We start from the raw sequence: 17,046 nt of genomic DNA on the forward strand, positions 1-17,046 counted from the left end.
CTTCCGGTGTGCGTTTCCGTTGAGACAGCGCCCCCTATCTTTAAAGTCAGTTGTTAAACACATTTTTTCTTCTTCCTTTTTATGGCAGTGGGTAAGCAACTTATTGATGCGCACTACCGCCATCTACTGGAAGGAAGTGTGGTTCGGGATGATATATGTAAATTCTCCCACAAAACAAAAATAAAAAAATAACATATAATAAAATTATAATAATTAAGTTAATAAATTGTATATTCTTTCTATAAATTTCGTTTTCTTAAGGTAATTTATTAAATAAAAAAAACATTTAGAAGTAGATAGTTAATCCAAAATATCTTGTATATTTAATTGCAATGTATTTTCTTGTATTCGACTAACTAATTCCCTTCTCTTAACAGAATATGTTATTATTTTATCTCCAACCAAGTGTATTAAAGTTATGAAAATAACATTATTATTTTATAAAGAGTAAATATCCACACATACACAATGCTTCTTTTTTTGCTCCTTATAAAACAGCCTCCTTCATGACTTCTAAAGTTGTATCGGGAGACTATCCTTCATTTCTCTTTTAAAATTTAGGCTTTGAATGATCATCCTTGTCCTTTAATCGAGAACATTTGTTTGATTTCTCACTCTGTGCACTTATGCAAAAATATCTTAAAGCCATGCAGCACTTTCATTCAATAACAAGACAACAACTTGGATACTTGGGCATTTATGTATAGTAGTCTCCCATGAAGAAACTATTTCTCTTTTCACAATTGAATCTGCAAAAAATAAAAAATAAAAAAAAACTATGAATGGAGCTGGAGAAAAAATAACAATAATTTTAATAAAACCAAATGATTTCTTAACTGCTTTTAGCAGAAAACTTAAACAAACTAATCAGCTTAATAATAGGGCATTTTTTTTAAGTCCAGTGTCAGAAACAGGGACCAAACTGAAAACAAATGATCACTTTCAAACCTAGTAAAATTTGGGTCCGGCCAAAATACTATAACATCATCTGAATCATTGAAATCAAAATATGGAAAAATAGGAGATGTTTTTGAGCTGTTGATGTAAATTGCACATTTTAAATGTCAATTAGGTCTACAAATAGCTGTACAAAGTGTCTCTGATTAACACATTCAGGCATAATCCCAATTCTCTCTAAAATGCATATTACTGTTAGAAACAGAATAGATTTTTTGTGTTTGTAATATATAAGTCTTATATTAGGAGATTGTTTCAAATATAGATAAACACAGCTTAAACATAAATGAAACACACCAAGTTTGCGTATTTAATTGCATGAACCATAAAGAAAAAATGTTTAAAACACATTTTTTAAATGTGATGGTGTCAGTCCTGATATATTTATATAACAAAAGTTTCATGGCTTGTTAATCTAAGTAATTAAAATTCAGTTATTGGTTAATCTTTTAAACTTACCTTGTTAGGTCTGGAATTGTTCCTCTATTATACAGTATGAATTTTTAAAAGCAATGCTTTTGAAAGTGACAACACAGTCTGTTTTAAAAAGCTGAAAAGCTGGACAATTATGAGAAATGACCTGACACTGACATTTAGAGATCAAACTATGTGTGTAAGAATAATTCAAATACAATAGATCATGTGTTTTGGTATTTCCTCTTTTATATAAAAAATTGTATATGTTTGTTGTCTTGATTTTACCCTGATATATATAGATTATATGCAATATGATAAAAAAAATTATCATTAAATGTATTAAAAGGCTAATTCATATAACACTATTTTTACATAACTTCTTTTAAAGAGCTCTACAGAAACATAAATGAACAAAGACAGAAAAAAACAACTAAAATAAATACAAACATGGGATAACACAGCAATTTGTTATATCAAAAACATCTGTTAAAATTATTTTGAAAAAAATGATCTGTTTGGTTCATTTACCGTTTATACTAATATTCTCAATCCTGGTCTTGGCTTTATGAATGTTAAATATAATTGTCCAGACAATGGACCCTAAAAGAAACTCGCTATTTATTGTTTTGCAGAGATTTATGATTATCAAACATGATTATTGAAAAACATTGAGCCAGTTTAGTGATCTATCAAGTAAGGTTTATACCATTTTAGCATAGTACTAAATAATCCCATTATTTATATAAGTTTATCAATGAGTATTCTGTAATTAAATGTGTTAAGCACAGTAGAAATTACAAAAGGAAATACATTTTTAGACCTTTCACTATTAAGATTTAGATCATTTAAATGTTCTAAAGACTGATAAGAAAGCATTGAAGAAATTCTTATCATTAAGGGGTGGATTTTTCAACTTGCTTCTTAGTTATCTTTGTCATATTTTTTTGGATATGGATCTTCATCCATTTTCTTAGTCACTTAATCCCAAGTGGGGTCAAGAGGTGCTGGTGCCTATCTCCAGCTGTCTACAGGAGAGAGGCAGGGTAAACCCTGGACAGATTACCAGTCCATCACAGAGACAAAGAGGACAAACAACCATTCATGCACACACTTGCATCCAAGGACAATTTAGAGAAGCCAATTAACCTAACAGTCATGTTTTTTGGACCCAGAGAGAACCCAGACCCACGCCAGGAATCAAACCCAGAACCTTCTTCCTGCAAGGCAGCAGTGCTACCCACTGTGCCACTGGGTCTTCAATCATTTATAATAGATGCATCTAGGTTCTGAGCCTGTGGGAAAGCATTTACTATCTACACTAATTTTGGTCTTTGAAGCCCAAAAAACAAAAAAAATGTGGTCCTAGTTGATGAAAAAGATCTGCTCCACATAGTGTAGCAGCTACGCTATACTAAATGATGTTATATAATAACTATTTATTGAATCATGGATACTAATAAAGAAGGCCTCTCCTAACTCACAGTATGGGGATGCCTCGCTTGCTGCCATGGGACAGTATGTCTATTCTTACCCTTTATGGAAAATTTAAAACAAATTATTAGTAGTAAAGTTTGGACTCCTATTTTATATATCTACTTAAAATGTGTATAACTGCAAAACAAACTCACAGATCATATCAGAATATAGAATATATTCTGACATGATGCAGCAAGTTAATGCATTTTTTCCCCCACTAGATTTTGACAAAAATAATGCAAAACTAAGCCATACATTGAAATATGTAATTTCCAGATTTAAGACATAGAGGGCGCACCTGATCCACTGCAAAAAAACAGTTCCACCCTGAATTCATATAAACCCTTTGAAGCAATTATCGGTGATCACATTTAAAAATAACTTATGTGGTTACAGCTATACTGTAAGTACTGTATCTTTCATATGGTATAACTGCTCAGGAGCAGAGAGAAATAAAGAAGAGAAAAATAAAAAAATAAATCCCTTTAGAAAACACAAAGAATATAAATGGTACAAAAGCCAATCTAATTTAGTTCAGTTTGTTTATATAGAGGCAAATTATAATTAATGTCAAGGCGCTTTACATATACTATTTAATCAAATCATAGGTGATAACTAATATTTTCTATCTGAGGAAACCCAACTAATAGCATGCAATCATTGACTTTGCAGGAATGACTCTTTAAGAAACACAAAATACACTAATGAGGTTTAACATTACAATGACAGATATTCTAAAATATTTTCTTTAATTTGGAATAGAATGGAATACAATACAATACAAATAAATACAGTATAAAACAGCGCAGTACAATACAATAAAATACAATACAATACTCTCACTCATTTTTCGCTTATTCAGGACCGTGTGATGTGGGCCGCAGTCTCTGCAGAGTTTCTCAGACCTTCCTCTTCCCAGACACCTTCTTCAGCTCCTCAGCAGGAGGCCCTGAGGCGTTCCAGGGCCAGCACAGAGATCAGTGTGTTCTTGGCCATCCTCTAGGCCTCTTTTCCAATCCTCTTGCTGCAAGCCAAGCTCCTCACCATTTCTCTAACGGAGTGCCTGGCCACTCTGTGAAGAAAGCTCATTTCGACAACTTTTATCCAGGATCTCCTTCTTTGAGTCACAAACCAGTTCCCATGACCCTAGGTGAGGGTAGTATTGTAGATAGACCTGTAAATGAGAGCTTCGCCTTTTGGCTTGGCTCCCTCCTCACCACAACACATCTGTGCAACGTCCGCATCATGGTCGCAGCTGCACCAATCCCCCTTTCGATCTCCTGCTTCATTATCCCTTCTCGTGATGAGGAACAGAAAATACTTAAACTCCTCAACTTGACGCAGGAGCTCTCCTCCAACCTGTAGAAGGAAATACCCTCTGTTCTAATTGAGAACCATGGCTTCAGATAGGGAGGAGCTGATATTCATCCCGGCTGCTTTGCACTGGAACTGCTGCAAACTGCACCAGCGTATGCTGTAGGTCTTAGCAGGAGAAACATTTCATCCAAATAAAACAGGGATGAAATCCCCCGTTCCCCGAAAACAGGACCTCCTCCGGCCTTTGGCTGCTCCTAGAAAAATCATGCCCCTAAAAGAGCTCAATTTGTTTGCAAATCCTTCTAAAATGCTGACAAGCATCAATAGAGGTGCTGTGGAAAAAAGCTGAAGCCTGATGAGATGTTTGATAATCTAATCAAGTGTAAAGGCTGGTTGAGATTCCAATTTATTTTTAGATCTACTCTCTAGTTGTAGATTATTTTTTAGCCAGATTACACAATCATGTTTTGAGTGTGTGAATGTGTGTTGGGAAGGATTAAATTATTTCTTGCATCCAAAAACTGGAAAATCTTTGTGCAACAGTATGATCACTGGACAATTCATACTGATTTTCATCTTTAAAATTTACCACAACAAAAAATTAAAACCACAAACTTCATTGATATTAATTTTGATTTTATGAAGTAGATCAACACAAAGTAGATACTAATTGTGGAGTGGAAGGAAATGGATGTATTTTTTCCCAAAAAAACAAAGGCATGTTTTGATTTCAATTTGAGCCAGCTTTGATAAACATTGACAAATAAAATCAAGCCCCCATGCATTAATCCCAGTATAAATTAAGCTTTATTGCAACAGCTTAATAAATTTATTAAAGAACATTAGTGAACGAGCAGCATCATGAAGTCCAAGAAACACAGCAGATATGTGGGGAGGTTTTTGGAGAGGTTTAATACAGACTAAAAGCATAACACAATACCCAAGCTTAAAAAAATAAATAAATAAATAACGAAGCATTGCTCAGTTCAATTCAACTTCATTAAATTCAATTCAATTATGGCACCAATTTTTCCATCAGTCCTATCAAATTATATAGACAGTATTGGTAAAAGTTTTCTGTCTAAGTAAGCCCAGCTGACAGCATTGGATAATCGACTTTGCACGATTCGCTTGATAAACATGTCGGTAAAGGACACACCTTAGCCCCAAACGTAACCCTAAAACAGCATTTGTTCCAGTGGAGACCAGGCACTGCTCCCCACCAGAGCAGTCAGTCCCCACGATGTGCTATGATTTATGAAAAATGGTCCCCACTATGTAAGAAACACCCGCCCATGCATACACAAGTCACACTTGCAGACACACCCCCAAAGGACTGGCGCCAACAGCCAAATCCCCCCTCTCACCCCTCCACCCACCCTTAACTGACCTCTAATTATGTCATGCGAAAAAGCTGTGTCCCATTGAAAGGCTCTCTTAATCAAACCCAATTAATTCTGCTATTTTCCCTTATTATCCTGTGTGAGGAGCGCGTCTTTCCAATAAGACTGTTAACTCCAGCCGTGGTCCCCTCAGATCTACAGGAGCTCAGGAGCAAAATAATACAGTGCATAATTAACCAATTAGTATTTGTCATCTCTGTTCTTTTTGATAAAAACAGCAACTTTGGAGCTAAGGTAAGTCAAGGTGTCTACAAGGTGTGTTGCCCCCACCAAGAATGTGTTTTCACAGGCGCCTTGATTTCTGATTTGTTTTGGGGGGGATAAAGCTGCACAGAAAACCACCAAACTCTTGTGTCTTGCACTGCTGGTTGCCATTTAACAAACAAGGACGATATGCTTTTTAGCTTTAAAGTTATCCTTCATGCTTATAGGTCATTCAACTCGCAAATAGTTTATCAGAGTTTATCGACTTTTATTATTGAAACATTTTCAGGTTAATCCCTAATGCTGCTATTTATTACCAGTCATAGATAATATAGGGTGTACAGCATACATGGTGCTACTTTGTAGACACAGGGTAAGTTAAATCAGTTTTCCCTGATAACATTGTCAAAATGATTCTGTCCTTATTCTCTGAGCTTCTTCTGCTCTAAATTAAATGGTCCAAAGACAGAATGTTAGTGCTCTACAATGGTCAAATGTTTAAGCAATTAATCAGGATATGGGACTGATTTCTGTGCCATGTGAGCCCCTCCAGTCATTGTTCATCAGTAAAGAGAGAACATCTGCATAGAGTAGCATGAGATTCACATTTTTGTCAAGTCATTGTGCCATATATATGGCAAGTTATGATGGTGCTTAGAAAGTAGATGCATGAAAACTTTTTTTAAATAAAAAGTTGTGTCTCTTGGCCTCCATAGTCAGGAAAGACAGCTTTAAAATACTGTGAAGAGCTGTAAGTTGTGTGTATTTGACACCTTTATTGCACATATCATTTTAACACGGTCAACATAACAAAATATTTTTTTAAACAACACTGCAAAAATTCTAAACTTAATTTAGAATATATAAAATTATTTTTCAGGTTTGCTATACAGGTGCGCATTGATGCTCTGTGCTGTGGCTTCTCTCTTCCAAAACCCGCTTGCGTGACTTAAAGGGCCGGATCAATCACTGAATGAGTCGTGCAACAATGAGTGCAGCTTTATAGACAGATATAATTTGTGTTCTCTGATCTAGGATATAATGTAGAGGGATAAGTGTGCCCTTGTCTTTACCAATAACTCCGAAAGCTTTCAGTCTACTGGACCAAAGTGGTCCGCTAACAAATTTCAAAGCATGAGGGAGGATGTTTAATTTTGCGACCCCGAAGTGATGTCAGTTGCTTTCAGGGGCCCGAAACCTGGAAGTAACAAAATCCCGCTAGTGGCTAAAAGTTACACACTGTTTTTTTTATCCACAGATAATTTAACAGAAACACCACATATTTTCTCATGATAATCAGTCTTGCCAACAGCCAAGAGTAAATAATGTGGTACTTTACAAAACAAGTCAGACTTATACTCATAAACATTTAACAGTTTATATCTTTTATTTTCAGTGAATGGTTTAAAGTGCAGGAATGTTTGCACATGTCTTTTCTGCTATTACATCTATGACCAGGTGCATACCTTTATATATAGCAAGCGGCACGTGTGTAACCCACACCTGTAATCTCATCATCTAATTAGTTGGGTTTACCTGTTCTCGTATTTTAAGGGCACACAAGGACCACAAAGCTTAATTGTACCATCTGACTCCCTCGTTGCTTTCGAAGAAGTCGTAATCTCACAAGAACTCTTACCTCTTCTAGTCTGTCCCTTAAGGTCATGAGTTGTGTTAATGTGCTGTTAGTTTAGTCAGACTGTGTTTGTCTCTGCATGTGACTCAGATGACGACAGCATCACAACTTCCAAGAAGTCGTAACAGAAACCCTGATAATTCTAAAGCTCTCATAAATTAGTTTTTTCAGTTTTTTTAAGAAGAGTATTTACAAATTTGTAGCATTTAGTGTCTCTCCGGGTAAAAAAATAATCTGTACATTATGTGAAATTACTGAAGAAGGTAATTCATTAACCTTTAGGGCAGCAAATCTTATAATGAGATGGAAAAATACACTGCTCGCTTATACTTAGACAAAACAATATAATTTCCATTATATCAAACTTCTGTAAAATCACACTGTCAGCTTAGGAAAAAACACCAATTGACAATCAATATCACATGCTGTTGTGAAAATGGAATACATAACAGGGGGAAATTATTGACAACTAGCAAAAAACATTCAATAAAGGAGGGGTTCTGCAGGTGTGGATCATCGATTACTTCTTAGTACCTATGCTTTCTGGCTGATGTTTTGGTCACTTTTGAATGTTGATGGTGCTTTCACAGTCATGGTAGCATGAGACGGACTTTACAATCCCCACATGTGGTTCAGGTAGTGCAGTTCATCAAGAATGGCACGTCAATGCCAGCAGTGGCAAGAAAGTTTGCTGTGTCTGCGTAGTGTCCAAAGGCTGGAGGTGCAACCAGGAGACAGGTCAGTAGACCAGGAGATGTGCAGGAGGCTGTAGGAGGGCAACAACCCAGCAGCAGGACCGTTACCACCACCTTTGTGAATGGAGGAAGAGGAGGAGCACCAGAGCCCTGCAAAATGATTTCAAGCATGCAATAAATGTGCATGTGTAAGAAACCCACTCCATGAGGAGTGTATAAGGGCCAAATGTTCACAGCCCAACTGCATGCAGGACACTTTTGCCAGAGAACACCAGATTTACCACAGGTGCCCTGTGCTCTTCACAGATGAAAAAAGCTTCCCACTGAGCACATAGGACAGACATGACAAAAACTGGAGACACGTTGGAGAGCAGTCTGCTGCCAGCAACATCCTTCAGCATGACCCGTTTGGCTGTGGATGAGTAATGGTGTGGCGTGGTATTTATATGGGGGGGCTGTACAGCCTTCCACGTGCTCACCAGAGGTAGCATCACTGCCATTAGGTACCAATATCATCAGACCCCTTGTGAGACCATATGCTAGACCTCATGTGGCTGGAGTGTTTCAGCATATTCTGCAAGATGACGGCACTGAAGCTATGGACTAGCCGCCTGTTCCCCAGATCTTAATCTGATTTAGCACATTTGGGACATCATGTCTCGATCCATCCACCAATGTCATGTTGCACCACAAACTGTTTAGGAGTTAGTGGATGCTTTAGTCCAGGTCTAAGAGGAGATCCCTCAGGAGACCATCTGCCACCTCACGAGGAGCATTCCTAGGGGTTGTAGAGAGGTCGTACAGGCCTGTTTTAAGGTAGTTACATAAAAGTTGGAACAGCCTGTAGTGTATTTTTTTCACTTTAATTTTGTGTGTGACTCCAAATCCAGGCCTCCATTGGTTAATACATCTGATTTCCATTGATGATTTTTGTGTGATTTGTTGCACATTCAACTTTGTATTCAATTAAAAATATTTAATTCATTCAGATCTAGGATCTGTTATTTTAGTGTTTTTTTTTCTTATTTTTTTTAGCAGTGTACAAACTGAATCTCAAGAGTTGAAGCAATAACGGGATGATGTCTCACCACTGGAACTTTTCACTTTTACTTTTCAGTGTCGGAAAATTAGTAAAAAAATCTACTTTTGTTTGCATAAACACACTCGAACACTCAAAAATCTCTTAGATTTAGCCTTATATTTCATCATACATACTCTCTGTGCTCTTCACTGGATGTAATGGTCAGACAAACTTGGATCCCTGTGCAGTTTTTATCAGTTATAGTTGTTTAAAAGGTTAAACATTTCTCTGTATGTTGATTTGTGCAAGTTTTAGTCAATCACTTATTCTGCTGCCATCTGCACATATTTGCAGAGTTGAATAACATATTTGTCAAGGGGCTCAGAATGTAGGACCCAGAATTCAAGGCGAGACAGAAAGTGGGAAAGTTCAAGATGTTTATTAAAACAAACACAAATTGAACGCAGAGCTGAGTATCTGTGGAACTGCAGCAGCTGCAGGGGGAGGTGGGGCCACCCCTCACTGGTACTCTGGTTAAGGAGAAACACAGGTAAGTGACCATGATAATCTGACAAAAGATGAATATCCATGTGAGTCACTTACCTGGTTTAATAGTTCAGTCCATCTTCACAGGAGCGGCAGGATCCAGCAGATGCCAATGAGATGCAGCAGAAGCCACCCAGAGTGTCGCCGATAGCAGCCTCAGTGGACAGGCAGGAGTCCGAGCCAGATCAGGGAAACAGCTCAAAACTAGAAGACTCAGAGATCCAGGAACCTGCAACCCGGTGAGGTCTTCCGATCAGAACAGGAATAGACAGGTCCAGGGATCCAGGAATCCACAGAGCGTTTAGGCAGGTTGAGGGTTCCATGAGTCCTACAGTGAGTTCAGGCAAAAACATTCAGTTGGAAAACAGGAACAGGGCACGCTCAGCAGAAAAGAGCCAGGACCTGAGCAGGAAACACCAAAACAAGACTGAAACCCCTCTCTAACCACTGGCCTCCGAGAAAAAGAACATGAATTATGGAAATCAGCTCTCTACAGATACAATGGCTGCTTTCACTGTCAAAGGACATGCAACTTAATTTAACTGGTCCATCCATATTGCTCCTTGTTCTTGCGTTTTTTGTAGAGTGTTACATGTCATGCCCTGCCATCGCCCATAGACTGCAGGGACCCTGCCGAAGTGGGAATTGGTCAAACAGATGCTAACTTGTTTCTCTAAACAGAATGAATGTAGAAAAATGAAAGGACAGATAAAATAATAAATATTTTCTGTATTAAACTGTTATAATACAATGAATACATTTTTATTAATGAAGACAAAGTATATCATTGTATTGAGTTTGTGTAATTAAACTGTTCACATAAAAGTTTATTTTTAATAAATCTCTTCATCTATGGTTTTTTTCCATGCTTTTATTTGTACCTCTAACCTATTGCATAATTGCCACAGCTCCTGATTATTGCCCCAAAGTCCTGGATCGCACTCACCTAGCAGACAAATAGTAGGTTTCCGGTTGGACCCAGGTCCACTCAGCCTAACCTGGATACTAATCCCGAAGCTGTCAGAAGACCTCATTTTGAACTCATCCTGAAGCTCAAGAAAATGCTCTAATTGGGGGATTTTCCACATCATTAACTCCAATGAGTTCCCTCCCCTCTACTCTCTTCCTCTGCTCTGTGTGTGTTTTTCTTACAGCTCCACACTCTTCTCATTCCTAATCTTCTTTTTAAGATTTAAAATGTTTGACTGTTTTCCCTTCAGACTCCCTTACATTTTTAAATGGCTGTTATTGTTGCTTTTATTTTTGGCTAGGAAAAATACCTCTGAGATGAAAAAATGAATAATATATTAAAAAACTTGTAAAGCCCAGTAGAACCTTGGTGACAGAATAACTAATAGTTGTCTTTTTAACCGATGATCCCGACTGAACAGTGGAATTCAGCAGCTCCTCCAAGCATACTATTGGCCTCTTGGATGATAATTGTTTATCTAACCAATGCTTTCCTTAGCTGCCCTGTAAGTCTAGATGAATCATCAAATCCTTATAGGTTTGTTGTTTTGCCAGAAAATTTGTATTTCATATTTTCATAGAATTCCAATGGAATACATTAAAGTTTTGTCTAGAAACGGTTAAGGGGTATAAATATTTTGTAAGAACTGCAAGTTTTAAATGTATTTGAAGTATTTCTGTAGTTTTAATGTTGAGCTCTCTGTCTTCTTTTGGGATTAGATTACATTCTTCAGTAATATGCTGATGAGATTATTGTGGATCACAGGACTTTCACATCAAAACATAATTTCTTAGGTTGTACAACTAATTCATTAGATATCAGGGAGTCAAATATCAGTTTTTAGGAAAACAAACAAACAATAAAAAAAAAAATCCGAAGTTAATCTTATTAGGATCAGAGCAAAGGGATGCTGGAGCTTTGCATAGCTGTGAGAAAAACGATGTACTTGACATAAAAAATTCAACATTTTAAAAGATCTCTAGCTCTGTTTGACAATTTTGTCAATTAGAGGTTGACAGTAAACAAATAGTGTAGTAAACACAATCTGTCTCCTTTAAACAAGTCAAAATCATTGCATCCTCTTGCTCATCCATATGTTGCTCAAAGTTAGGGCCTATTCAGAACTCCATCTGCTCAGGAAAGTGATTCATACTCTGCACAGGGACAGTGAGCATAGCGCCACCGGTCCCCTCTGTGAACATGTGCAGCAGCGGCTCACCCTGCCGGCAGACCTGCCTGCCTAAGGGCAATTAAAGAGCCCTGGTCCTGTGGTCGGAGGCCCCCCTGGGGAGCCCTGATTGATTGGAGTCTCATCTTCCTAACAGGCTGGCCCTCTGCCAAAAAAACCATGGAGCAAAAGAAGGGGCAGAGGAATAAAAGGGCCCTTACATGACAGAGAGGGACGTGGAACACAAGCGTTTGGCTGAAAAGAAAGAATGTATGTCAGATGATAACGATTATACTGTAGTAATCTTGGACTGCTCTTAAGTCGCAGAGAGGTGTGTGGGAAGGAGTAGTGAAAGGTCAACATGAAAGCTCTGCGAAGGGAAAAAGTACAAATAAACCTTTCTATCAAACTATATTTTTATTACGCTTACAATATGTGAACATTGATGATCCAGACATAATTAATAGGGAACAAAACAATGTAACTATAACAATTACAATATCTTTTACATTTTCACATAGAAAAAATAACACAAAACTAAAAAAAAAAAAAAAAAAATTCTAGAGCATTTTTTTTAATTACTACTTAGACTTTGGCTTGTTCTTGGTCCCAAATCACATTTTTGTTGCATCCTAAATAAACCTTCTAATGTGCAAAGGTAATCCTCGGTCTCTGTAAAAACACCACTAACCCAATGGAACAAAAGAAAACATGAGCGCTAAAAACAAGCAGCAGATTCAAAACTGTTTCTGTCTCTGAGCAGCATGAAAAGTACATTTTATCAAAATATCTAAGGATTGGAATTATATAAAGTTTGCAGTATAAGGAAATATTCCAACAAGAAAGGATGGAATAACAGAAAGATAAAAGAGGTTCTGAGATTTTACTGTAAAATAATGGTTTTTCCTCTCCTTCTTTTTCCGTCAAGTTTTTTTTACCTGTCAGGTTTCAGTAACTCTACTAATTAAAACTGAGCTGTCAGTTTTATATTGATTTTTACAACTGACATAATCTACCTTGAAGATAATTAGTGCTCAAGGGTGTAACAGATGGTAAAAGACTGATTCTGTGCCCCTAATAACTGTAACCCACAATCCATGCTTCTTGTCGTTTGATCAACAGGGAGGGAAAAAAAAGGAAACTTCCATAATAAAATGGGCCCATTTAGCCAAGCCTGAGACCGTTTCTCCCCCTTTAGTTCCAGACAAAGAGGATACACTTGGATCAATTGTGCCAAACAAAGACCAAACTATGCGGGGTGACGCATCAGATAGGAGTCTTTCTGCTACACTGCACGTACGCTCAGCCAACCAGCATAGAGTTATCAACATGTTTTCTATTCAAACTGTCACTCAAGTAACAACAAGTTGGTTTGCTTGTTTGCCTGTTTGATTCAGATTTCCCTTTCTTATTTAAAGCAGTATATCAGATGAGAACCAGGATTAGATTGTCTGGTCCAAAAAGATGGCAACATGTCTTTGATGTTTTCTTCCACTAAATTTAAATCTTTGCAACAGTTTCCATTCATAAATTGAATAACATCCCCAAGCCTATAGAGCTTTAAATGTCCTCTGCAACCTTTTCTTCCAGTGACCTCACAGTATCTGAGCTACAAGCTCTAAGCAGAACACAAACCATTCTGATTCAGTGCCTTGCAAAGGTATTCATCCCGCTTTCCACAAATTTGAAAGTATTTTGACAGATGTTCAAGTGATGGATCAACACAAAGTAGCTTATAAATATAAAGTGGAAAGATAACGATGCATGTTCTCTTTAACCTTTCAGAAAACAAAAAATGTGAAAACTCTGGCATACATTTGCAATACATACCAAAAATTCTAATACCCCTGATCATAATCCTCTAAAAATAAGAAAATAAGTAAATGGTGTCCTGTTGTTTCAAATCCAACCCTGGTGTGAACACAGCAAAATAGCGAAAGCCTCAACGGCTTAAGCACAAAGGTAAATAGCTCATGGCGAGATGTTGATGGCCATGGTCACTCTGGAGGGGCCACAGAGATCTACAGCTCAGGTGGCAGAATCTGTTGACAGGAAAACTATTAGTTGTACACTGCACAAGTCTGGCCTCTATGAAATTGATTAAATGGTGAAATTATTGTTTAAAGGAAGTCATTAGAAGGATGTTCTAAAGAATCTCTCATCACAAGGCCACAATCCATGTAATGAGCAGAGAGGATACATGTAAGAGAAGGTGCTCCACTGAGAGGGAATAAAACTGAACCCTTCAGCTAGATGAAAAATAATAAAGAGGCAAAAATAACATTACAAATTCCCTTGAACACCTCATTGGTGAAACTAAGCGGTGACATCATAGTGCAGGGATGTCATTCTGTAGCAGGGTCTGAGAAGCTGGTCCGTTTATAGAAAGATGGAAGGAGCTAACTGTAATGGAATCCTTAAAGAAAACTTGTTAAAGGCTGCAGACAACTTAAAAATGTGCTAGAATGGCCAAGTCGAAGTCTGTCCCTAAATTCAGCTTAAAATCTACAGCTTAAGTTACTGCCAGCACCCATCTATTCTAAATGAGCTTCAGCTGAAAATGGGGAATAATTTAATCCCTAGAGGTGCAGAGCTGGTGGAGAGATACTCCAAAGGACTTTTAGCTGCAAATGTAAGCCATACTTCTTCTTTTTCTTCTTCTCTGTGTGTAAACAAATATTTAACACTATAATATTTCCTTCCACTTTATAACCAAACACTATTTTGTGTTGTCCATAAAATTCAGATAGAAAACAATGAGGCTGTAATGAGAAAAATTTAAAAAACAAAGTTCTAAATAGTAAATAATAATTAATTTCAAGTGTATGACTTAATTGGTCTGGGAGCTTTAAATAAACTTAAAAAAAAAAAAAAATGAAATCCAATAGTTTCTTGGGTGCAAGGTACGATGACCCTAGTTGGAGTCTCTACATTTACGGCACCCAAGGCACAAAAGATCTAAAGGAATAACAGATAACCAAATATGCAGCCTCACAGTGGTGAACTCCTCTATGTCTTGGAGATGAGAGAAGAATATTAAAAGATTAAAAGAAAGTAACAAAAAGGTTCTTCAGTTTTCACAGCTCAGTTTAATCCTAATGTTGTGTGAGAGCAGGCATGATTTTCATTATCTCCTTTTCCCCAGGATTGTCACTGACACAGGCTGTCAAATGTGCTGGTCACATGGGTTGCCAGGTCTTGTCCATTGATTGGATGTGTTCCTTGGCTTTCATTCTCAAAGCAGCGATGCTCGAGCTGCGCTGGTCTACGTCCTCTAGAGGAAACTTTTCCGAGTATGGGGCTGGACATTGGTAAGGTGGAGGTGCCATACTCTGCATCCCCTGTCCAGTGGGAGGATGAGGGTGAGAGTGTGGGTGAGGGGCATGGGGTCCGCTGTTGAGGAATCCATGACTGGAATAGCTGGGCTGGAGTGCCTGAGCTGGACCCATGAAGCCTGGGATGCACTGGACAGGTGTGGCACTGGACAGGGGAGAGGTGAGCCAAGGATCCAAAGGGAGGGAGTTGGTTATTTGGCCCATGCTGGTGTGAACTGGAGCCTGGCGATTGAAGGAGAGCATAGGGGAGTCGTGAAGCTTCATGGTGCTTGCGTCCATCTTTTCCTGCCGACGCCATTTAGCTCTGCGGTTCTGAAACCAGACCTACAAAAGAAACAGTTGATTGTAATCAAAAATAAATTAAAGCTAGTGATATTTTAGTTAGTGCAGTTTCTAGTTGAGTATTTCATTTAGTAATGGAAATAACTGCAAATGTTGATTTCACTTTTACTAGGCTCACCTGCACAATTAAGTAATTACATTAGCAGAACCTGTCTAAAAAGTGAAGTTTGGCTAAACTGTCTCATAAAGTAACAGATCATGGCCTGATCTGAAGACATTCAGGAAAAGGTGAGAGACAAAGTGACTGATATCAGTCTAGAAAAGGACTGATAGATGAGCCATGCTTGCCAATGTCCCAAAATGGAGAGAGCATAAACAGAACAGTGGTAAACCTTCATAGGAGTGGTCAGTCTACCAAAATCATTCCAAGAGGTCATTTTAAATGAATCCACGAGGTCACAATAACCCGGAACATTATCTGAAGCAGTGAAGCAGTGCAGGCTTCACTTGTCTATATATCTATAGTCAATGTTTATTTATTTATTTAATTTTTATTTTAAAACTAACAAAATAATTTGTTTCATCCAAAAAAAAGGAATTTCTTTGTGGTTGGACTCGGTACTGCACCAAAATATATTTTCAAGATGATGCAAAGTTATCATCCAGAATTGTAGAAAAATGTTCCTTTAATTGGGTAGTGCAGTAAAGCATCTGTCCTTATAATGTTTTCCTGCATTACTTTTACTTTTACAGTTCAAGTAGTTTTAAAAATGGTACTTTTACACTTTTACTTGAGTAAAAAGCTTAAGTTAATACTCCAACTTCTACAAAGGTGTTTTGAAACAGTGGGATTTATACTTCTAATTGAATAATAAACATTTACACTTTTGACATCTTCGGTAAAATCTCATATCTATGTGTTTGTGCTCACTAAACTATTAACTGCAGGTCAAGCTGGAGCAGCCCATCTCACCTGGACTCGGACTTCAGGGAGGTTCACCTTCAAGGCCAGCTCCTCCCGACTGTAGACATCTGGGTAGTGGGACTTCTCAAAGGCGCGTTCCAGCTCGTGCAGCTGGTAGGTGGTGAAGGTTGTGCGGTTGCGTCTGTGTTTCTTCTTGGGTTGATCATCCTTGCAAGGCTCCGGAGACTTGCCTTCATCGCTATCTACATTCTTTCTGAGCTCACTCAGCTCTTCGTCGCTCTTGTTTCCGTACAGGCCAGAATCTGCTAAGGTTAAAGGAAATATGATTGACAGATAATGGTCACTTTGTTCATTACATACTTTTAGAGGTAATCAAAGTACATGCCATGAGTTTGCCAAAGGATTAAATTGAAATAAGCTACTGTACTCTTGAGTTAAAGTTGCAATGTACACTTTCCAGCAAAGTGGACATTTGCTCAACAAATCCAACAATAAAGTACTGTTGTTGAGTGGAAAAAGTAATGGCTTGAACCTAAATAGATCTTAAAACATTCTTGGTCATTGTTGTTTCTTAAATTTATCATCACTTTGCTGTTTTGTTTCAATTCTGTCACCAATTTATCACACCATAGCGTACTAAAATAAAAAGAATATATATATATATATATATATATATATATATATATATATATAT

At 37.6% G+C, this 17,046-nt stretch overlaps 1 protein-coding gene and 1 long non-coding RNA gene across 4 annotated transcripts in view; both read right to left on the reverse strand.

The window, feature by feature from the left end:
* Positions 1 to 9,548: 9,548 nt before the first annotated feature.
* On the reverse strand, positions 9,549 to 10,718 carry LOC107100810. Its single transcript, XR_001482044.1, has 3 exons — positions 10,619 to 10,718; positions 9,730 to 10,000; positions 9,549 to 9,656 (listed from the first exon to the last, which is right to left on the reverse strand). It is a non-coding gene; the product is annotated as an uncharacterized LOC107100810 (long non-coding RNA).
* Positions 10,719 to 12,237: 1,519 nt separating this feature from the next.
* The window catches only part of LOC107100597 (retinal homeobox protein Rx1-like), a 10,170-nt gene continuing 5,361 nt past the window's right edge, over positions 12,238 to 17,046 (reverse strand). For 2 of the 3 annotated variants that reach the window (XM_015399144.1, XM_015399153.1), the window contains exons 3-4: positions 16,401 to 16,657; positions 12,238 to 15,469 (exon numbers count right to left, since the gene is read on the reverse strand). In XM_015399144.1, coding sequence (XP_015254630.1) covers positions 14,990 to 15,469; positions 16,401 to 16,657 — 737 coding nt within the window. In that variant the 3' untranslated portion in view covers positions 12,238 to 14,989. The remainder of the gene's footprint in view (positions 15,470 to 16,400; positions 16,658 to 17,046) is intronic. The other variant, XM_015399161.1, reaches the window with a different exon arrangement.

The sequence above is a fragment of the Cyprinodon variegatus genome, unplaced genomic scaffold, assembly GCF_000732505.1.
Source record: "Cyprinodon variegatus isolate N-32 unplaced genomic scaffold, C_variegatus-1.0 Scaffold30, whole genome shotgun sequence".
NCBI classification, from domain to species: Eukaryota; Metazoa; Chordata; class Actinopteri; order Cyprinodontiformes; family Cyprinodontidae; genus Cyprinodon; species Cyprinodon variegatus.